The sequence below is a fragment of the Epinephelus moara genome, chromosome 19 (assembly GCF_006386435.1).
Source record: "Epinephelus moara isolate mb chromosome 19, YSFRI_EMoa_1.0, whole genome shotgun sequence".
NCBI lineage: Eukaryota > Metazoa > Chordata > Actinopteri > Perciformes > Serranidae > Epinephelus > Epinephelus moara.
In genome coordinates, this window is record NC_065524.1 from 1,426,310 (window position 1) to 1,450,290 (window position 23,981).

General features: G+C 40.7%; 1 protein-coding gene across 1 annotated transcript in view; it reads right to left on the reverse strand.

Moving 5' to 3' along the window:
- slc18a2 (solute carrier family 18 member 2) overlaps positions 1-23,981 on the reverse strand; it is a 97,679-nt gene that overhangs the window by 19,758 nt on the left and 53,940 nt on the right. The window contains exons 9-12 of the mRNA XM_050070835.1: positions 23,232-23,292; positions 14,221-14,316; positions 10,396-10,474; positions 4,824-4,875 (exon numbers count right to left, since the gene is read on the reverse strand). Coding sequence (XP_049926792.1) covers positions 4,824-4,875; positions 10,396-10,474; positions 14,221-14,316; positions 23,232-23,292 — 288 coding nt within the window. The remainder of the gene's footprint in view (positions 1-4,823; positions 4,876-10,395; positions 10,475-14,220; positions 14,317-23,231; positions 23,293-23,981) is intronic.

Sequence of the window (23,981 nt, forward strand, 5' to 3'; positions counted from 1 at the left end):
CTCCACCACCACACTCCCTCCTGCAACCTTCGATCATCTGACAAAAACCTCCTCTCACCTCCACACAGGACCAAGCACCGAACCTGGGGCGACAGAGCCTTCTCCATAGCCGCCCCCTCCCTCTGGAACACCCTCCCTATACACATCCGTGACTGTCCAGATCCATCCACCTTCAAATCACTCCTCAAAACCCGCCTTTTCAAATCCGCTTTTAACCTTTAAAGATTAGCTTTTCGTTCTCTGTTTCTCATATAACCCCCCTTTTTTTTGTATGTACTTCTTTTCTTTGTTTTAAATGTAAAGCATCTTTGAGAGCTGTAAAAGCGCTATATAAATAAAATGTATTATTATTATTTATTATAAAACCTATGAAACTTTGAAAAAGTTTGCTGTTTCATTGCTTGACATTTCACTGCAGAGTTTTGATGATAATACTTTTCTCTTGAAGAAGACCCGAAAGTTGTAGTTAACGGCAAAGTGTATGTTTCCAAGTTTATCAAATTACCCGATGGTTGTCAGAAGCTCTGCTAGTGTGCTGCCATTTTCCTTGGTGGTCCGACACGATTCTAACAAGATGTTTTTCAAGTTTATACAAGACATTGTCATGTTATAATCTTTTCTTGTTTTAACAATAGATAAAAACTCTTCTTGTTATAACAATATCACAATATCCCTGCTGACTTTGATAGAGAATTATTAAAATCTTTCCTAGTGTTGGCCTACAGTATACATACTTATCACAATGTCATCCACTGTGCTCAGTAACAGCAAAATCTCCCAATATCCGAATGAAGCAGAACTTAATACAGTCATGTAGATGAGCCATACTCCTCAGTTTAGTCATTCTCCAATACTGTTTCCTCATTTAAATTTGAGGCTCAAATTATATATATTATATTATGTTATCACATTATAATATGAAATGTTTCACTTTGTAACACAATAAATTATGTTGTTACAACATGAAAAATTCAATGTTGTTACAAGATAAATAGTAGCAGGGGTGATTCTAGGATCAGAGGTTTAGGGGTGCTGAGCACCCAGAGAGCTGCCCGGCCAGGCAAGATAAATTTTACTGTTTTGTACATTTTAACTCAATTTCATTCCCACATTTGTGAAAGACAAGCACAACACTTTTTGGGAAAGTCTGTGACTAAACCATCAAATCTGATAAAGGTTATTTAAATGCTGAGCCACAGCAAAAGAGGAATGGATTGGAATCATAAAAGAAACATATCGTAACCCTAATTTCTAGGGGAGGATAACTCATTTTGATACAGCAGCTCCTCAACATACACATAAACTGTATGCATGTTTCTGGAGTAAACCAGCCCCCTATAGTGAGTACCAAAAATACCAAAAATGGACCTTGGACTTATTTTTTGGACTTTTATTTGAAATGCAATGCACAACATGTAACATTAACACATTAACAGTAATTGACTTTTTCAATGTGTGTTTCTGCCTTTTTCCTTCTTGTCTGTATTATATAATACAAATACATAAATAAAAATACACTTCAAAAAAGAAAAGTGCTTGAAATCTACAAAATAATAATAATAAATACACACAATAGGAGTTATAATGTTAATGGGCATCCAGTCAGTTAGCTAGTCAGTAGCACCTTGGCTACAATATTAACACATGAACATGACACAACAGCTAGCTTCTCTCATTCCAATTCAAACAGAGGACAGTGGTACTGACCACCTGTAACGTTTCATAGCTAGAAAAAACGTCAGCTAACTTCTACCTAACAACATAAACAGTGACCTACGATTAAATGCAGCAAAAATGAGGACTGGTAATGATAATAATGTGTTGGTATTGAGTGGTAGAAGTTAAGAAATGTGCCACATATCCTGGTTTCAGCCAGGTACTTACACCACTGCATATCATCCACTCTGGAAGGCAGCGCACAGATAGAGCGCTCAGAGCCTGAGTTGGGGAAAGGTGGGTATTTTTGTTGTTAAAATATTACGTTGCAACCAAGTACTGTATAGTTTTGACACTTTTCTAGCTTATTAAAAAGGGACATACAGTAAAAACTTTTTTTTTTTTTAAATCTCTCAAATTTTAGGGGTGCTGGGATTCAATTTAGGGGTGCTTCAGCACCCCCAAAAATGGGCTAGAAACGCCTATGAATAGTAGGAATGAGCGAGTACACCGTGATCTGTATCTGTGTCTGTATCTGTTCAACCAACTAAATTATCTGTAACTGTATCTGTATCTGGAATGGACAGAGTTTAGTCTGGGAGTGGGTGTGGTTTAAATTGAAAATGGGAAGTTGTTCTTAAAACATTATGGATTGATCAGAGGTTACTATACTTATTAAAAAACTATTTACAAAGCAATCTCTTGATTGAGCTTCAGATGATTTTTTTGATCACAACAGTAATACATTGAGTACAGCTCCCCAAATGAGAACTTTCCTCCATGACATGTGCAGATATTTACACATTTTAATCAGGTGGTACAAGTTCTCATAAAAAAGTTTAGTATCTGTCCTGGATACTCATTTCGTCTGAGTATTCGGCTCAATCCTAATTCAATGAGAGACTTATTTTTTATAGGAAAAGAATATTTATTAACGTGTGCACATAAGAATAAAATGTGGAAAGTCTTTGACGATTAGACCCCGTAGAGATGGTATGATTTAAGGAGGGTGATGAATCCATAGTCGAATAGGGAACCCCCAAAAAAGAAGAGTAAGAAGGGAGAGGGACAACCAACCATTTGACATGAGGTAATCTTTACCTTACCAGGAGGCAACAGACTTCTAATAAATAAGAGAAGAGAAACTAAGGTCATAAGACCAACTTATATAAAATGGTGAAAGTAAAATAAGGTCCGCCGACCAAACAGAAATTAAGTCAGCATGACAAACAGAAATTAATGGTCACATGACCAACAAAAAATAAGTAAGAGCAAGAGGTCCCGCAGACTGTGACTGTGCATTTGCATGAGGTCCTGAAGAACATGGGTGTTTGTGCATACAGCACGAGGTCCTGCAGACCGTGAGGTCCAGAATACCATGTAAATGAGTGAGCAGCATGATAAATGCAAGCAAGGTAAACAGAATTGAATCAATAGAATTACATTAATTTATGGCCAACTTAAACAAGTACAGCAGAACAGGTCTCAAGACCAGCAGATAATACATCAGCAAGACAGAAATTGTGATTAGATAACTAAGATGAAATAATCATGGGTGATGCATGATTGTGGACTATAAAGTGATAAAGGTGAGCAATTAGCAGACAAGCTGGTGTTAGTGCATGCAACATGTAGTTAGAGGACCATGGAGGACTGTGCATACGGCATGAGACTGCGTAGAACATGGGTGTGGTGGGAACATGTGATAAATGACAGCAAGCCAAACTGAATCTTGGCAGACAGAACTGGAATCATTTAAACAAATGCAAGGAAAATAGGTCTGAACAGCAAGCAAATATCAGGTCAGCAATGACAAAATACCGATATGACAACCAAACAGAAATGGCAGATGGCTGATACATGAGTGTAACTCCATCAAATATGAAGGTGGGCAATAGGACAAACTATAACCAAGACTTGATTGAGAGGTAGCGGATGAGAAAACCACATGATTTATGAAACGGTGCTAATATCACGCCATACCTGGCTCCCTCCCAAAAATCCACAGTGGATACTTTGCTAATCCACTAATAGTAGAAAAATTCTGCCCTGGCAATTATTATGACATTATTATTATTATTATTTTTACAAGGAACTTTTCTTGTTATGACGTGAAAAACACCTTGTTATAATGAGACACTTTCAAGATTATTACCTGCTGACACTGATCAGTTTATTTTTTTCCTGACATGGCACCAATACACTTCCCTACAAAACACTGTTTCCAACCCTCTCAATGTTTTTAAGTAAATGAAGATCACAACCTGGTCTTGAGAAAACAAACCTTTTATACTTAGTGCACATATTTAAGAACTACACAGCCATATGTCGTGGATCTACTGTTGTGTTTCTACTGGCTAAGGAATCTGAAATATTTCTGGACTGATGAAGCTTAAAATGTGTATAAATTATTAGATAATATTACACACTCTACAAATCTGTAGAATTCAGTTTATTTTAAACAGCTCCGTTTTAAACCCACCTGTTTTCAAATATCCTATAGGTGATATCTAGGCCCGTATTCACAAAGAATCCTAAGACTAAAAGTAGCTCTTAGTGACGTCATTCTAAGGAAAAATCTTAGAATTTTTACAAGGAGGCCAGCAATCACAGTAATTGCTGACAGCTGAGTCTGCGTCCACCATTAATATCAAATAGATTAAGTAGTAAAATTACCAGCATAGCGAGTAAACATAACAAGCAAATCAATAGGCTATAAAAATCAGAGCCTACGTTCAAACATTTTGAAGCTGTGTAACAATTAATTTAATTTTGCTGAGTTTCACCATCATGACATAAAATTATTTTCACGATTACACATTTCGTAATAGCCTACAGTCTAAGTTCTATGATCGGTTGATTTCACTGTCCATTCATTACTAGGAGCGCATTTTTTTTTTTTTTTTTTGTAACAACCAATCACAGCTTTTAGAAGACTGCGTCATACCTAGCAACGGGGTCAACCACACCTCCTCACTAAGATAAACGTTTCTGTCCCCTTCTTGCTCAGAGTTGCTCTCAGAAACTTCCTGAATCACTCTTAAGCTAAGATTCCTTGCTAGGAATTTTTAGGCTAAGTTAGGAGCTCTCTGAGAGGACTCTGAGAATCTTTGTGAAAACGGGCCCTGAACTCACACTGATGGTGTAGTTGTCTCCCTCATACTTACACATATTACACTGACTCCAACCACCGTTATTCCAATGAGAGCACAAAGCCATCTGTAGGAAAGGGAAGAAGTGGTCAGTGTTATCTCATCTGAAACACTTCAACACCAATAAGCTACAATGATCTCTGAGCAGTTTGCTCAAATATTGGTAGGGAGTAGGGACATTTCTGTCCTCCCAAAATATTGGCAGTGACATGTCCCCACTGTCCATATGCAAGCCTACACCCTTGTGTGTAACACATATTTATCAACATAGGTTGAATATAAATATTTCATTACTCTTGACACACTGTTTTTAGGTAAACACAGTTATGTAAACTCTTTCCATCCAATGTTAACAACATTTCAAATATACTGCCTGATAGCTGGGAATGAGCAGTCTAAGTGACATATCTCTATAGGCTTGGTGTAGTTTGTATTGTCACTCCATGACATGTAAACCTTTTAAAAAAAAAAAATGTATGGGGTACTGTGACGGTGAGGTAATATTTCAATGAAAATAAAGGAAATAGGAAAGGACCTATAATGTACTAATGTAATAGGAAGTCACCATCATGACTTCTAGAAGACAATGCTGAAATTTCCCTCACCATTCCAAACATTCCCCCTTGTCTTCCAGGTAATACAGCTAAAATTCTACCTCACCTGCTGTGGTTTCTTACAGGGAAGTGCAGTTAGCACTGCACTAAATCCTAGTGGTGGAACAGTGGAAAAAAAATCTCACAATTTCACACATTTTGTGAATGTTGCTGTTATGTGACTGTGAAAAGTGATCTAAGTGAATCTGTTGTCAGAGTTTCAGCGATATAGGTTTGAACCTGAGTGCAAAATTGACGGATGAAGCAGGCTGTTCTCACACATTTTAGTATGTTTTCCTATGAAAAGTAATGCACCCAAATTTGTACATATCCCATGTTTGAAAGACTGCGATTATGTGACTAATGAGCTGACAGCAGTATACAAGGACGCAGTCCTAAGTGCCTGTAAGGAGGCACTGTTGAGATGGTGGGTCTCAAAAAACTGGACTTTCGCCCAGGACTTTCCCCTGGAGTCATATGTTCAGATCTGTGTGAACTTGGACTGAACTCATTCTAAGTTACATCCACCATGTTTCTTTACCTAAACCTGCTCCTAAGGGGAGCACACTTTTATTGCCTGAACCTAACCTCCATAAACTTTTCTTTAATTATTACCTTATCTTACCATTTTACCTTACCTTACCTTATTACCTAAGGACAAATGACATTATAGGCTCTAGTTTCCCGGCGTGGCGCAGGGTGGCGAACCCCGCGCAGAGCTAGTTTCGAGCAGCACAACCCGAGGCGTGCTCAGTTTGGTAGTTTGGCAGACCGAGGTGCGCTGAGATGGGTGTGGTGGCGCAGCAGGGGGAGGTGTCGACAGATCGCAGAGTGCAGGCGGAGCGCAGCCGGTGTAAGCCGAAGTTTGGCTGACCGGCGGACAGTGCGCACACGTCACCAAAACCTCACAGGCAGGTTTCCAGAATATCAGGCACATTAATAATGTAATAAATACCCAAAAAAAACACTATTCAATGCAACTATCTGCAATCAGCACATAAATGTATCTCTATATTGACTGTCCCATCACATCTGATGTCAGATCAAAGGGGACTGGCACCGTTTGGCACGCGTAATGGAAACCCAACTTGATTTGATTAACACAGCTGCAAACTAATGAGTTCACATCCCTCTCAGCCAACCACAAACAGCCACAGCATCAGATAGGGAGTGCGAGAGAGAAAGAGAGAGGGCACGCGCACACGAGAGAAACGCAACATTGATTTACAATTGTGGTGACCTCCTTCCAGGCCACCTTTGCATCATCAGCCCATGGAGGTCTGCTCGCAGTTCCGTATATTCGGACACTGCGAGCTTGGACCTCCCGGACCAAAACATCAGTTTCCTCCTGGGAGAAGACTGGCCGTCTGACGCTGCTGCTCTCTTCTGCCATGGCGAATTGAGTCAACTCTCATTACGCCTTTGCGTGGTGCATTTAAAGGCGAGGAGAGGGGCTCATTTGATTGGTGTGATGTGTGTAAAACCCACTCCACGCCTTCTCTCCTCCCTCTTTCCGACTTGCGCAGGTAGGAGGGACGGAGGTGGGGAAGAGGAGTAGCTGCACCAGGGCGCACGGTGTGCCAAACTTGCAAAATCCGCCTGGCCACACCCAGTTGGCGAAGCGCAGGTGCGCTGCGCCCCCGCCTCGCCCAGTCTGCGAAACTAGAGCCCTATGTCCTTAACTGTACGTTAAGGACATAATGTCCTTAACTGTATGTTAAGGACATAATGTCATTCATGGGGCACAAATTCATAGGATATCATACAAACTGTTGTGCATGCATTTTTGGTAGGATATCATACGAGCTGTTTCATGAGAAAACGTTGGATTGGGAGGCAGGCAGGAAAAGTGCAGTGATTTATTGTAAAATTATAGTAACAACCTGAGTTAGCAACAGGTAGAAGAAAATCCGAAATGCATCGAGAACACTGGAAAAACTAAACTCCAGGAAACCACCATACCACAAGGAAAAAATGGCACAAACGAATCACTAGAGGAGATGCAGACAAGAAGCTGACAAAAGACAAGGGGAGCACAAGGACTAAATCCAAAGGAAGAGCAGGGTGGCTGGACACAGGTGGAACTAATGAACTCATGGAATACAGGTGTACAAGAAAACAGATGGGAAAACATACAAAGGCAGGAAGTTAAGCAAGATATAACACATGAAGTGAGTATAACAAAATTAAACAGGAAGCACTAAACATTAAACATAACTGAATACAACAAAGAAATCCCCAAAACCTAGAAAACAAACTCTCATGATAACTAAACATGAGAAAACAAAGACAGATATTAATATGACAACTAAGATATATTGCTAGTCTATAAAGGAGAAGTTTGATGGCTTCTGGGTGCAGAGGAGGACTGTGACAACTGTGACAGCAGTTGTAGCTATCTGCATTCTGCTTTTACACATCTAGTCTTTATTGTTTATTTATATTTTTCATAAAGTGCTTGTGTGTGAATGGGGAGACAACACCCAAATGGCAATAAAAAGTGATTTTGGTTTTGACTGTGTGCTCTATTTTAACTTCTGTTTTCTTGGCAAAACTTTCACTAACGTGAATATATGTATTAATAAGAAGTGTTCTCTAAGATCCAAAAGTAGTCCTTAGTGGGCTAAGAAGCCTTTGGGGCAAGGGCTAGAGGACGCCATTAAGTGTTTTATAAATGATTGAAACTTGACCGTAAAATATTTGGATACAAAAAGTATGAGAACTTTATGAAATGGAGCAAATTGCATATGCATCACCCAGCTGGCACCGGACAGGATGTCACAAAAGATGTTGGATACTCACATCAAAATGACGTTAAATTTTGGTTGGAATAAAAATTGGGTTTATGGTATTTTAAATGTCTAACAATGTTAGAATTTTATGTTGTATGGACATAAACATTATGACGTTTTGGAGACACTGGGTTTTATTCTTCTTACGTTATGACTGAATTATGTTATTCTACGTCAAGATAACATTGGCATGAGACATTTGGAAGTCATTAGATTTTGGTTATTTAACAACACAACTTAAATATCATCGTCATCTGTTCTACGTCAAACTGAAGTTGGCATTAGGCGTTGATGTAGGCGAGAACAATTCCAGTTGCCTCTGTCAGTGCTGCTAAATTTGTACTAAGTTTATGCTCTTATGTCTATTTTGCAAGTGTTGGTGTTGGTGGTGCTTTTTGCTGTTGGCTTTGAAAGGTGGTGGTGTGTGTCTGTGAGTCACTTATCTAGATGAGGAAATTAACTCACCAGTCTGTAAACTCTCCTCCTGCTGACTTCTGCTAGCTAGCTTCTAGCTAGCCAGGTCAAGATTTTCAAATGTAAACATAAGTAAACATCAAAGAAAGATGGAGAGGAATGGGCACCAGCTTAACTAGCATACTGCTAACTATTATACAGATGTTGGAAATAAATAAGACCACCTGCATGGTGAATCAGTTTCCAATGGGATATCAGGAGCTGTAATATCCTGTAATTCACTGAAAACTTGACTAAATCCCTGACAGCGGCATTCAACCTGGTGACACTTTTTCTATATGCCAATGTGAAAGAACAGACGACTCTGGAGAGAGTGAGAGGAGGAGAGAAGTCGAGTGCTCTAGGTTAAATAAGGACTGGTGTGATGGTGGAAATGTGAGGTGCTGTCCCATTCCAGCTGTGGATCACTGCATTCTTTCAGGCTGCTCTCACAATTTTTTTGTATGTTTTTCTACGAAAAGCAATGCACACAAATTCGTACATACACCACATGTTTACGCTGACATCAGTAAACAAGAGAGCAGTACTGGTGGATGGGCAACAAAAAAATGGACTTTCACCAAGATTTTTCCCCTGGAGTCATGTGTTCAGCTCCATGTGAACTTCTAGAGGGAAATTTGAGTCATTTAAAGGTGAGTCGTCACCATGTTTCTTTTCCTAAACCTAGCCACAGTAATGTTTATTGCCTAAACCTAACTTCTGTAACTTAATGTACGTAAAGGACGCATCATACAAACCATTCTATGAGAATACGTGCGGTTGCAGTGTGGCGCTGTCCGTGTTTGGGAGGAGTGAGGCTCAGAGGAAGTGCAGGTTGTCCACTAATCGGAAGATCGGCGGTTCGATCCCTGGCTGCTCCAGACTGCATGTCAAAGTATCCTTGGGCAAGATACTGAACCCCAAATTGCAGGCGATGGCTGTTCCATCGGTGTGTGAGAGCGTGTGAATGGTTACTGAGTAGCAGGTGGCACCGTGTAGCCTTGACCACCAGTGTGTGAATGTGTGTGTGAATAGGAGAATGTGACATGTAGAGTAAAAGTGCTTTGAGTGGTTGGGAGACTAGAAAGACGTTATACAATTGCAGTCCATTTACCATTTGTTCAGGTTCTGGATGTGTGGACAGTTTGATCAATTCACAACCAGAAACCATGGATTACCAGAGTCATCCAGAAATATGGACAATTGCAAAGCAGCAGCTAACAATGTAAGAAGATGCAAAAAAGGACTAAATAAGACTGCACGGGTTAAATGAGTTCACTGGAGTTGTACCTTGTATATTTCTATGTGACAAATAAATGACTTGATTTACTGATTTGTCCTGACATTGTATTTTGGTCACCTGATGTTGCAACCTAAATTCAACCAAATATCAGTGTCTAATGATGCTGCTGACCAGCTGGGAAGGCTCCAAAAACCCAAATTTATAACACTGTCGAAGGATATTTATTATATTTCATAGTCTTTGAAGCTTTTCACATACTATCCATTCATGCATTTATCCCTTCCTCTTCCCTCTCTCTCATAAGACACCTATGTTACACATACATAACTTCCCCAACACTGTATGCAATCTTTATCATCAAGGCTTCAATAAAGCCAGCCTTACAAACACTAAAAACACTGAAAACTCATTTAGAGGAGCGGAAACAGATATCACATCCACAGAGAAAGAGAAGGGAGGGAGAAAGAGAGAGAGAGAGAATAGATAAGGATAATTTCTCTTCCTACCTCCCCATCTTGTGCGCCAATGTGCCAAAGATGTTGGTTCCAATAAGGTAGGAGATGGAGGCTGGTAAGAAAGCGACGCCTGGACACATACAGAGAGATGAGAGACTGAAGGTGTGGGCAGGCTTTCAAAGATAAGCAGATCTCTATCAGTGCCACATCGCTGAGCTGCTGTACATCTTCCATTGTCTGTAATGAAGACTTGTGCTTTTCACCTGCCAGCACATGACATCCTAATATCCTGTTCTTCACTCTTCCTTCTTTATCTGACCTAGACTTCATATACAATGGACTGGAACAAACTAATAACACCAACGACTCCAGGAAGCCTCTGTATAGAAAAGATCTCACAGGATAGAGGAATGACACTTTTCCACTATATCAAGTCACTAAGTAAAAAATTATTGTATATTATGTAAATGAGACAGGAGAAAATGTGGAGCAATTACTGATGATATTATTCTGTCAAAGTTTTGAAATAGTAACCAGAGAAATGAATCAATGACCATCAGAGCTAATGCTAAAGTGTTTTTGCACAGTGGAGTTTTGAATACATTTTTCTGAAAAGTGAAATTTGACACTTTTCTGTCCATATATATGAAAATATGTATGTACTTTTATACTTTATGGTAAATTTAGAGCATTTTGTTTTTTAAAAAATAGGGCAATTATTTTGTTAGGGTAGCCTTTACTAGGTCCTTCTGGAGATAGGTCTTTCTCTGCAGCAGAAAAGATGTATTGATCTTGACTTAGGACATGGATGGGCAGTCGAAAGAACAGTTTAGGGAACCTCTGAAGCCGACTTTAAGCCTATTGTGGAAAGAGCCTTGGATAGCATGCGTTTTCAATGTCACATGCTGGCTGAAGACTACAGACTGTGACATGGGAGGAGGGGATGGAAGGTGCTCCAAATATCGTGATATTGTACTGCTCAGCCTTACTGAGCAATATATTTTGCTGCCTAGATCTCAACACTTGGTTGACATTTTTTTTTGGACCACTAATAAACTCAGATTTCTTGATATGGGAGTAACTCTATTCAAAGTGAGATGAATGCTGTCCCTCCTAGAGTCCAGGATTCCCCCGAATGTCCACCAATAATCTACAAAGCCCACATCTGGACAACACCTCAACAGCCAGCATCTGAATGATGGCATGCTGCTAAACATGTCATTAATGGTCAGGTTTGGGAGGGGTCCAGAGAAAACTACGAAGTCCAGACATTGTCTTTGCATATGTACACACCGAGTCAACATTCATTCTATGGACTTCCAATTGGCATAATCGGGAATTGTTAACACCAAGTAATGTGGTGATCCAGTAATGATCCACAGAAAATTTGGTACAAATTGGATCTATGGTTAAGGAGCAGATTTTAAATAATCTGTCTTTCAAAAAATTGAGTGGAATTTTAGTCAGGCATACTGAAATAGTTCTTGAAGCGTTTGTAGAGCAAATTGAGCTGGACTTGAATGTTTAATTTCAAGTCTCAATGACTCAATGTCTGGGCCTAAATTACAGCGCCACCATCCAGCCAATTGGTGTCATATTCCTTGGGCAGCACTTGCACGCAACTTCCAATCAATAGTGAAAATGTAATGTGTCTATGATGTACCATCTCACTGGAATTTGCAAAAAACATTTCTGAAGAAGATTAATACTACTGCTACCACTTATAATACTAATAATAACAATAACAATTTGGTGTATAAATACCAATGCAATGAAGATACACTTTTAGTAGTCTGCTTTGTAATAATGTAGTTTCAACCCATAGACCCACTTCAGTGACATCAGCCGTCACATAATTACATAATTACAGAGCCTGCAAGTGCAGCTGGATTCTCTTAGCAAAGCAGTTGTCTTTTCCTAAGTCACCAGCTTAAAACAAGGCCATTGGCCTTGTACAAAAAATGGCCATACATCAATAACAATATGTCCAAACATCATTAAACTTGGTGGATATTTTTTGTTACGCAATTGAAACATGTCCCTAAAATGTTTTTGGTAGTTGACCAATAGGACAGTGTTGAGATTTGGATATTGTAAACTGTAAAAGGCCTTGGTCCTTTGCAGCTTTATACTTGTAACACCAGCTGGCTTAAATCCCTTAGTTGCTGCTTGCAGCTCTTAGTTTTTCTTTTTTTCTTTATTTGGTTTCTTCTAAAACCTGATGATTTTATGACTTGCCTGTTTCATTCTGTATCCTTTGTGAAATATGTAACGTGGATCTTCAAAAGTGCCCCATGAATAAAAAAAGTTATTATTATTGTTATTATCATTATTATGGTTTTGTTAGTATTTGTGTTGTCAGAACTCAAATGAGCCAGAAACATGAAACTTGACCCAGTAACTGGAATCAATGTGTGCATAATGTGAAAAACAGTAAAATAATAATAAAAAATGCAATTAATCACACACTTTCACAAAGGGCAGGGCTTAGTAGTAAATTGGCCTAACTCATTAACAATTTGTACTACCATTATAAATCTTGATATCTTAAGTACATGTTGGGGAATAGCCCAACAAGTCATTTGCCACAAATACCACAAATTTACACCTCAAACAACAGAATTTCATGGGGGAAAGTATTAACCAAGATCTAAAGTATCATAATGACTGTGACTGAGTAAGATTTTATAGCATACTGCAGACACATTTTTGAACATTTGAAACAGTGACAATATTTGATACTATTTGCACAACAAATCTGACTGTACATAATACTTGCTCTTTGATCTTATGATGTCTATGGTGAATTTTCCAATGGGACAATAAAGTCCCTCCTTTTCGATCCTTGCCTTTCCTTTCCTTTCCTTTCCTTTCCTTTCCCGTCCCGTCCCGTCCCGTCCCGTCCCGTCCCATTATCTGGTTTACATTTGTAAGGGAAGGTCCAGTGTATCCAGTGCTAAAGAGGTATGAAGGTAGCACCTTTCCTTAGCATTTAGAGAATTTGAACGGCTCTTATCATGGTTGCCATTTGCAGGAAATTTCACTCAGTTAGGAACCTTCCTAAGCAAAAGGGACTATTTGTCCACAGCCATGTTGTACAGACTGAGTTGAGCATTGCCCAATCTGCCTCCATCTGCTTGTGTAAAGCCTTGAAGAAGCATTATTTGTTAGTTTGACTACTTATTTCTATCATCTTACTTCGTTTGTGTATATATCTAGTGATTATATACATTTTGGAAATTTTGCTTTCTAATGCTTTTTGTGTTCATATTCTTCTCTGTTAATGTCTGAGTGAAAGAGCAAGAACTGGACTGACCTTGGAAGGAAAAGGTGTAAGTTTTAGCCAATTTACTACTAATAAACTTTACAGTATTTTACAAAGCATTTAATGGGATTTTAGATATTTTAATAAATAATGTGTACACTGATGGATTATTGAAACAGCATTTTTTTCTAGAATTGTAAAATTAATGAAAGTAAGTGGTTGTCTAGAGAGGATGGAAACACATTAGAAATTCTTAAGTTCTATACTTTGGGAAATGGTTTGCAGTAATGTATAGTATATATGATTTTGAAATAAAAAGGCTAAACACTGAAAAAATCCTAATATGGTTTTATGGTATTCAGTTTTTGTTAACGCTGTTGTAGAGGTGTTAATTAAATTATATGTTTTAGCATTGAGGTCATAGTTCTAGTGTAGTGCTGGACTGCATCATAAATAATAACTGAACAATAATGAATTGAATGGTTCTCCTATTTGTCTGTGCATTTTTAAGGACTAAATGTCTTGTGAACATTTAATTGCTGTAAGGACATATTATGTGTGTGCATAATGTGTATTTTCTGAGTGAGTGCTGAACAGAGCGTTGTAAATACCTAGCTGCCATTTCCTGGCACACATGGTCTCCATCATCCAGATCGGCAGTGTTGGCTCCATCATGGCAATGGCCATATTTCCAAAACAAATAGCACCTGGGCAACAAGATTGAGAATAAGTGGACACAGTGTTAATTATGGCATATTTTTGTTCTTTGGTCCGTATTTGTTACCCCTCCAACCTCCCACCGCCTGCATACAGACATAGATGGTGATGGGAAAGGCCATCTCACACACAAGTGCAATTTTCCTTACACATGCATTTGTATTACCGTGGTTGTTGTGAAATCATACAGTTGACGCTGCAGGAAGAGCTAGTCATTTTGTTCTCTTGTGAAAACACAAGCTTCTGACAAACAGACTGATTGTTTATGACACTACACACTTAAACTGGATGGCACCAACAAGGATTAAGTTCCAACTGTAATAATAGTAATCAAATGTAATAAGTTACATAACTTTGATAAAGTTAATAATTACGTTTTTCATAGGGTAACTAGTAATCTGCAACAAAAGTAACCTTCCTAACATGAGACACCTGTTTGATCCATCCATCCATCCATCCATCCATCCATCCATCCATCCATCCATTCATTCATTCATTCATTCATTCATTCATCCATCCATCCATCCATCCATCCACTTACCCGTGCAGCAGGCCAAGCAAAGCACCCCAGACGTCCCTCTCCCCAGCGACCCTTTCCAGCTACTCCTGGTGGAAGCACCCGCATCACTGCAGATGCTGCACCAAACCATCTGTCCATCTCACGCTCCATTTTACCCTCACTCCCGAACAAACCGAGAGATACTTGAACTCCTTCGCTTGGGGCAGTAACTCTCTCCAAACCCAGAAGGGGCAATCAACCATTTTCCCACAGAGAACCATGGCCTCAGACTTGGAGGTGCTGACTGTCATCCCAGCTGTTTAACACTTGGCTGCAAACCGCCCAAGTGCATGCTGGACGTCACAGTGTGATGAAGCCAACAAAACCACATCATCTGCAAAACGCAGAGATGCAATTTTTAGGACCCCAAACTGGACCCCCTTCCTCTCCCTGGCTGCACCTTGAGATCCTACCCATGAATATCACAAACAGGATCTGTGACAAAGGACAACCCAGGCAGAGGCCAAAACCCATTAAGAATTTGTTTGACTGTACACCGAGTATGTGGATGCAGCTCTCTCTTTGGTCATACAAATGTATATGATGGCACTGGAAATAAAAAGATTGTCTTTTTATTAGAAAAATAATCCACACACTGTTTGGCTCCAGTGATTAAAAAATGCATCTCAGTCAAGCAGACCTCATCAGTCATTAACTACTTTTCCACTCTTTAACATGCTGATGTGTGAGTGCAACAGGGCTGGACATGACGCCCCGGAGGACAGTTTTACAAAGAAGTTACTGCTTCTTCTCAATACTGCTGATATAGACTTGTATAGTGGAAGATATCATTTTGAGAATGGTAAGGGAGAATGTGATGAAGTTTGAGAGGGTCAGGACATCAAGTGAAGGGCATGTAAGGCTGAAGGAGGTTTATGATGTCTACAACGGTGCTGTTGTCAGAGAAGATGGCAATGGCCTTCTTAGACCATTCGTGCCCCAAAAGAATAGCTGCTATGATGACTGGATACATTTTGTAGATGGTGGAGGAAGGAGTAAGGGATGTAAATTCAGGTGGCCATTTGGCGAAGAACCACCTGCTGCCATAGTAGCCTCCGAAGCCGATGGAAGGGGCTGCGTCTGTGAAGAACTGGATGTCTTCTGGCCTGGTAATGTAGTTGTCATAAAAGAAAGAGATGCCGTTCCAAGAGGAGAGGAACTGGTGCCACAGTTTAGGTTCCATTTTGCATGCTTTGTCAAGTAAAACTTGGTCGTAGAGAGGTAGAACGGATGTGGCGATGGAAAAGAGGTGTAACAAAAAGGATCGACCTTTGGGTATTATACAGATGGCGTAGTTGAGGTTGCCTAGCAGCCAAAGAAGTTGTGTGGGCCAGAAGGAAACTTGAAATGAGCAGTGAAATCCGTTGGATTTTCTCAGTGGGCAATGATGCTTGGAGTGAAACAGAGTCAAGGGTGATGCCAAGGAATTCCAGGAAGGTGCTGTGACCTTCTGTTTTGTCTGGGGAAAGAGAGTATGTGAAAGTCAAACGTACTGCAAAGTAGCATGTGCCCTTCCAACTTGGGTGTGTTTGTGTAGATCAAGTTCAGTGTGTTTTCACCTTGTTTTAAAAATCCACAAACTGTTTAAACTTGGGGGAAAACAGTTTTTAAGGAGGTGTGGTTGAAATCCCCAGCTATCACAACAAAGCTACTTGGGTCCTCAGTTAGCTGCGCGCTGATTGCATCATGCAGCTCCCCCAATGCCTCGGGTGCATCAGCTTTAGCATTGATGTTAGCTCCAGGTGCCACATAAACAGCCACTACGATCACTTTGGTGAATTCTCTTGGCAGATAGAATGGGTGGCATTTATCAACGAGAAATTCCACCAGTGGAGAGCAGTGGTTAGTGACAATTGTAGTGTTTACACACCAGTCATTATTGGTGTAGATGCACAAACCTTCACCACGGGTCTTCCCGGAGATGGCTGCCTGTTTGTCCGTTCTGAACAGCGTAGTACCATCCAGCTGTAGCGACGCATCCAGGGTGTTGCCATGGAGCCACGACTCCACAAAAACATAAAAACAACAGTCTCTCCACTCTCTCTGTGTTCCCCTCAGAGACTCCCCCATGGGTCTCTGCTGGAGAATAGGCGGCTAGAGACAGCTGGACTTTATTTATTTAGGGCTGAGGTGCGGGTTAGATAAGAGAGGGGCGAGCGGTGAAAATGTGGCAGTACAGTTCAGGGTTTTGTGTTTCCCTCAGAATGTGTCTTGATTGAATTGTTGGAGGCGACCAGCAGCTTGGGATGCAAAAAAAATGTGATAAGTGTAGAATCCATTGCCACCAAACCCCAAGGCCAGGGAAGACAGAACAAATGATGTTGCAGTATAGTGAGAATAAAAAAGCAAATTCAACCGGTTTGGGTTCTTAAGAGTGGGTAGGAAGAGGGTCTTTGAGTTCAATGGGGCCGATCGCAGTTCGCAGTTCTCTGGGGATATGAGGGTTGCATGTGGATGGGTGGATTGATGTAATTACCAGTGAGAATCTGTTGCCTAAGTGTGGGTGACACAGGGGATGGTTGCAGAGCTGTGGGGAAAGGGGGTTGCATTAAAGGTGGAATGATGGAAGATTTGGTACATCTGCATTATGGGGAGGGGGAGGGGATTTAGTGGGGAGGGGAGGGAGAAAAAAAGTACCGTTGGTTGTTAGAGTGCTCTGTGTGGCTAGGATAGCCGATATCGATGTGGGTGGAGCTGAGGTGGCTGAAGGAGGTGGGATAGTAAGAGTAGGAGCAAGAGAAGAAGAAAGGATGCTGGGATGGAGGGATGCATGTGCTCGGGTATTTTGTGACACTTGAGGGAAAGAAGACAGTGCTGAAACAGAGAGAGCTTGTTTGGTAGATACAACCTGGCCCTCAGAGAGGGCGAGGAGATGGAGAGGACCCAGGGACTCCAGAAGTTTGTGGATCTTCGTCAAACAGATTGTTATTGGAGGGATTGAGAGTGAGTTCCTGGTCCATAGTTGAAGGTTTGGTATTACACTGCCTCTTGCCACTTGTATGACTGCAATGGTGTTTCCCCTCCATTATACAAGGAGGGGGGGGGGTGTTATGATCTGTGATCATATGTCTCAGACAGCAGTCTAACCCCAGGCTGCTAGAAAGCTGTTAAACCAAACATGTATTGAGCATGACCCAGAAGAAGCCCCCGTATACAAGGTTCTTGAGGAAAGCTGGGAACATGGATTCTGATTAGAACATGATCTGCTTGGATGCTCTACATATTCTGCTTCTGTCGTGTCAGGTCACCTGTAACCAAAGAACCTGTTGGTGGACACCAGTGGTAAAGAAAGCCATCAAGATGAAAAAATAAGGTGTTTCAGAAGTTTCGGGCTTGCCTACCAGGCCAGGCAAGCCTGAACTTCTGAATTAGCAAACAGGTTTGTAGAGGCAATGTGGACTGTATGTTCTGTGGTACCAGCAGAGGACAGAGAGGCCATGGAGGAGAACGTTCTGCTGTCCTAAAAGAATTTCTGGCAAATCATCAGACAAGTCAGGAATAGAAAGTATTCCTGGCCATTTTCAGCTGGGATGACAACTGCTGACCTCAACTTGTAACTGTCATGGACAGAATTTCAAGAAACAGCTGAGGACTGGGAAGCATCTTGTTTGATAGCAACTTTTTTTTTGCTGATGATGTAGTTCTGCCTGCCTAAGCAACCTATGACCTCTTGTGCACACAAGGGTGGTATGCAGTTGTGTGTGAATTGGATGTGCTAAGACTCCACACCACCAAATTTGAGGCCATGGTCCATGGTGCCAGGAAGCAGTGGTCTGGCCTCTTTGGCAAAGGTCTTTATTCAACAGCCTGTTTCCCAAGTGCTCCACATCATGGTTATGAGCTTTGAATGATGACTGATCAAAAATTAAAGCTACAGTAGGGTTGGCAGAAATCTGGTAGAGGCAAAAAACACTGACCACCAACAACAACAACAAAAAAATCCAAACAAGAACAAACAAACCACAGAACAACCCTAGTCATATGTACATGCTTCATGTATATGGTTCATACAGTAACCCAGTCTTTCTCATGCATTAGTTTATTTAATCTTATTTCATTGTGCAGTTGCATGCATGTTCGCTCAGCCCCTCCTTGTCCTGCTTTCTCTTTGTTTATCGGATAAAAATGAGACAAAAATTAGCTGCTAGCCACCCCAATATCCCTCTGCCTCGCTCCCTGCCACCGTGGACTGCTTACCCAGAAGAGAGCAGGCAGTAGCTCTAGAGACAGACCTTTGGTCAGCAGCTGTAGTGGCTCCAATTTGGCCAGTGTAAACCCCACAGCATAGACATATATACATAGACGCCGCATCGACTGCCTGAGCGCGTCCTCGCCGGCCGCCATCTTGGATGGGTCTCACTTGCCTCCACAGTGCATTCACTTCTATTGAGGAAGGAGCTGTATGCACAAGTAAAATAGAATAACTCACTGAATTTTCAACTGATTTTCACGAGGTTTGGTTTGTTACAAAAGACACACATGTAGTTATGATACAGGATGCATTCGTACATTACAAATGCGGAATTTCATGCTTTAATACTTTATGCAGATAGCAACAGCATGTTATTTAGGTCACAACACAGTTCTTTTATTCACCTCAACCCCAGAGTGGGATATATATATATATATATATATATAGATATACACAAACATATACACACACACATATATATATATATATATATATACTGTATATACGGTATAAACAAAATATACACACAATATACACAATACAAAACATAGTATGGCATATTAATACATTTATTAATATATTTTAATAAAGAAAAAGCTTGATTGTTGATTGAGTTTATTTCTCACACACACTCTCTTTTATACCCACAGCCATCAGACTTAATAATTCTTTGTTAAATAGATGATCTTACAGACTTCTTTGAAATTTTCTTTTCGGGGATTAATAAAGTTCTTCTTATTCTTATTACACTGACTGCTGTGATCCCTCAAAAGTAGTAAAAAACATTTTCAGTATTTACATAAACACTGAAATTAATTTTGGTATTGGTATTATAACTATGAAAATGGGACTGTGGTCAAGATAATTTGAAAAAAGATACAGAAGGATGAGCAGCAGGGGATATTTGCAGCACAGCTGGTGGAAAAGTGAATATGTGCACAAAGGTGTGCCATACATAATATGCTATACTGTGTTTTGTATTGTGTATATTGTGTTTATACAGTATGTTTATACAGTATATAAATATTGTGTGTATATATATATATATATGTATATATATATATATATATATATATATATACATATATCCCACTCTGGGGTTGAGGTGAACAAAATAACTGTGTTGTGACCTAAATAACATGCTGTTGCTATCTGCAGAAAGTATTAAAGCATGAAATCCCATATTTTTAATGTACGAACGCATCCTGTATCATAACTACATGTGTGCCGTTTGTAACAAACCAAACCGCGTGAAAATCAGTTGAAAATTCAGTGAGTTATTCTATTTTACTTGTGCATACATGCTTTGATTTGAGGCTCTAGCTAACGTAAGCCACATGAACTTGAAGCCATATCTGTGAACCTTTAGCTTTGATTAGCTGGAGGCTAGACTATTTTCTGTCCATCGCTGAAACACTTTGCCAATACTGACCTGTGTTTTATTTTGTTTATTCTCAGACTCTCTTTTTTATATGTCCATCTTCCTTTTCATGGGTTGCTTGGCAGTGTGGGCAGTTGTTGCCAATGCTGGAATCACAATTTTCTCTGCAGGATTCTCTGCCATTCAATCAATATGAGTTCCCTCTCTCTGAAATGGCCCATCATGGCTCCCATCATGGCTAGATTCTCTAAAGCCTGAAAACAGAGCCAAGGGGGAGTGCAGAAATCTACTGTTCTTTCAAAACACTTGAATTACAATATGCTCAAGGTTTATTATGGGATTTTTGCCCAGTGATGCCAAAATGAAACTGCCTACCCCAGGTTTAATGTCAGGGTGTCTAGGCTCACCCAGCCAGTTGAGGTGGTTCAGGCACATTGAATTAGAATGCCCCCTGGATGCTTACTGTAACTGTGAAAGTATTCTGGGCGCTAGGATAAGACCTGTGGCAGGCACAGAACATGCTGGAGGGGTTATATACCCCATCTAGCTGGGAGAACCTCTTTGGATCCCCCAGGAAAAGCTTGAGAAAATAGCTAGGAATAGGGATGTCTTTGCTGCTTTGATTAGCCTACCCTGATAAGTGGCAAAAATAGAGGGGTGTCACCAAAAGGACTGAAATGTGCAAAAACATTACAAAAGACAATAGGCTGATTTACACACACATAATATACACAAATAAAGCACAAAGTGTTGTTCACAGTATTTTTAGCTGCTGTTACCAGCAGCTCCATAGTTGCTCTGTTGATTGGTTGGTTGGTTGGTTGCTCAATTGGTCTGTCCTTAGAAACTTTCCCACCCTTTGGCAGCCACAATTTTTGGCATAAGAGGCTGCAACCTGGCATGGAGGTTGCAGTTTTTCCAAATTCAAGCTGATTTTATAATGGATAGATGACCCTTTTTAGTATGCAGCACTCTCTTCACAGCACAACTCCAAGCCATATTCCTGCTCTGGAACCAGCAAATTAATAGATGGCTTGTGTTTGACTGACATGTTAAAGGGGCAAAAAGCGAAATCGTTTCACCGCTAGGTTTGCTGTTGTGCACTGCCTGTAGACCAAAACAAAGTGTGTCATGAGCCACACCTCCCTCTACCTCTGCTCTCCACCCCCCACCCCACTCGCCTCGTCTGTGCAGCCGAGCACCGCAGCATCTTCACGGACTATTACATCTAGACGGTCCCGGTGTTTCTTCCGCAGGATCCACTTCACTCAGCTGCCCGATATACCCGCTGCTTCTTCCCACATTAACCTGAATAACAAACCAGGGCTCGTTGCTCCGGTTGGATCCAAACGGAGAGCCGGCGCTAACGTTAGCTGGGAAGCTAGCGGAGGCTAACTGGCTGTGCTGGCAGCTGAGTGAAGTGGAGCCTGAGGAGGAAACACCGGTTAGCCCCGGTTTCACTACAGGCAGATTCACTTGCCACAGGGGCGAGGAAATAAAACCTAAACAGCCAACTTAGTTTGGCTTAGTTTAGCAGTTAGCGGTGTCTTTTACTCACTCTCGGTCTCTGCTGTGTTTAGCTATTTCCCTGCTTTCCTGTTAGTGTTAGCTCACGGAGAAGAGTAGGGACATTAGCGTTAGCACTAGTCGGCTGCCACGCTAACGTTCCTACTCTTCTCCGTGAACCCACGAGCCCGCCACGGCTCCGGCTCACGGAGAAGAGTAGGGACGTTAGCGTTAGCTCCTGGAGTTAGCACTAGAGCTACTACGGCTACTGGAGTAACTTACAGCTATGGAGCGCTTCTACCAGCTCTTCTAGTCACTGAGCCTCGCCTCCATCTCAGCAAATATATTACATTTATTACAGGTACCATCATCATTGAAGTAGGCAGGGGAATAGCTAAACACAGCCGCCAGGCTGCCCGCCGGGCTACATTTTACAATGCTAATTGCAAATGTTAGCTGGGCTGCCGGGCTACTCACCTAACACAACCGTAACGCCTGACCCATTGCTGGGACCGAGCCGCTAATAACTCAAGCTCCGGACATTAACCCATGCTACGATTGTAAAATTAAATTTAATTGAATCGACATAGCGACATGTGCCTAACTTTACTGTAACACTAATTAAAACAGACATTTGACTTTATGTTGTTACTTAATGTTACCTGTCCAGGAGAAGAAGAGCTAGCTCTGAGTCAAATTGTAGTCCCTTTAGCTCTCGCAGTGCTCTCCACCTTGGAAATGCAAGGCCAATGTTAATTCAAGTTCTGTCCCTTTCTTTATCCGACAACTTCTTTGCCAACAACCATTGTTTCTTAAGAGGTAATGTCAGATCCTGGTCGTCTTCAGGTGGACGTTTTGTTCCGCTCTCCGCCATTTCACTTCGAAAATACGCGCTGCCATTGCTCACTGGCTGTAGCCTTTTATAGGGAGGGAGGGCCAAGGGCTCCGAGAGCGGGGGAGTGGGGATTCACATGAACGTACATGAACGCGCAGCCGGACCGGCTTGTAAACAAGGGGCTGGAGATCAACACAGAGAGAGGTGCTAAACTTCAGATGAAATTACACCTCTAGTTCTTCACATAGCAATTTTTTAATTCCTTCAATCTAGAAATGATGAATTTCACTTATTGCTACTTTAAATGAACCAAAAACAAGATCGAGGTCTGTTTCTCTCCCCGTTTTCTTCCCAGCACCATTATGAAAGGCAATATCTCACTGGTACATCTCCTAAGTAGGGCAACTTTAAGTGCCTCTATTATTTTCTTACCAGCTGCAATTAGAATGTATGGGTCCTTCATTAGTGTCAACAGCGGGGTCCCCTTCTGACTCTGCGAAGGACAAAGGCACAATAAAAACATTGGGTATCAAATACAAAAAGCTTTTACTATAGTTCTCAACCAAACCCACTTGTAAAAGACTCAGGTTACAAATCTCAGAATTTGCTTTTGACTATGCAGATAAAAAGCATTTTTATGCTTCCTTTGTGTGTGTGGATTCACTGCTAATATTACCATTAAGATAGACTCCTCCTCCCAGAGAAATATAATCACTGAAAACTAATCAAGGGTTTGGGTGTCTTAGCACTTGATTGACTTCACTAATGGATAATATTTAAATCAACATTTAATGGTGTAATACCATACTCTCCAGTGGCAACATTATGCTTTTTCAACAAGCAGCTAGGAGCAAAGTCACCAAACACATCTGTTAAATACACAGAAACTGGCTAATAGTATTACTTTTATTTATGAAACTATGAATACATAATTAAAACAATAAATTGATTAAAATGAAGAGTAAAATATTTTCAGTGTGTATTCTGCAGACACAATATTTCTAAAATCCTGGAGAAAATGTCTGTGCCCTTGAAGACTCAACCTGTTATTTGGAGCAAATGAAAAGTCAAACACATTACACACATGAAACGAAGATTGATACTTCTGGCTAAATACAAGCAGAAAAACACTGTGTGAGCCTAGTGCAGCTTAGTAACAACTGAACAGACCGATTGTGTCTT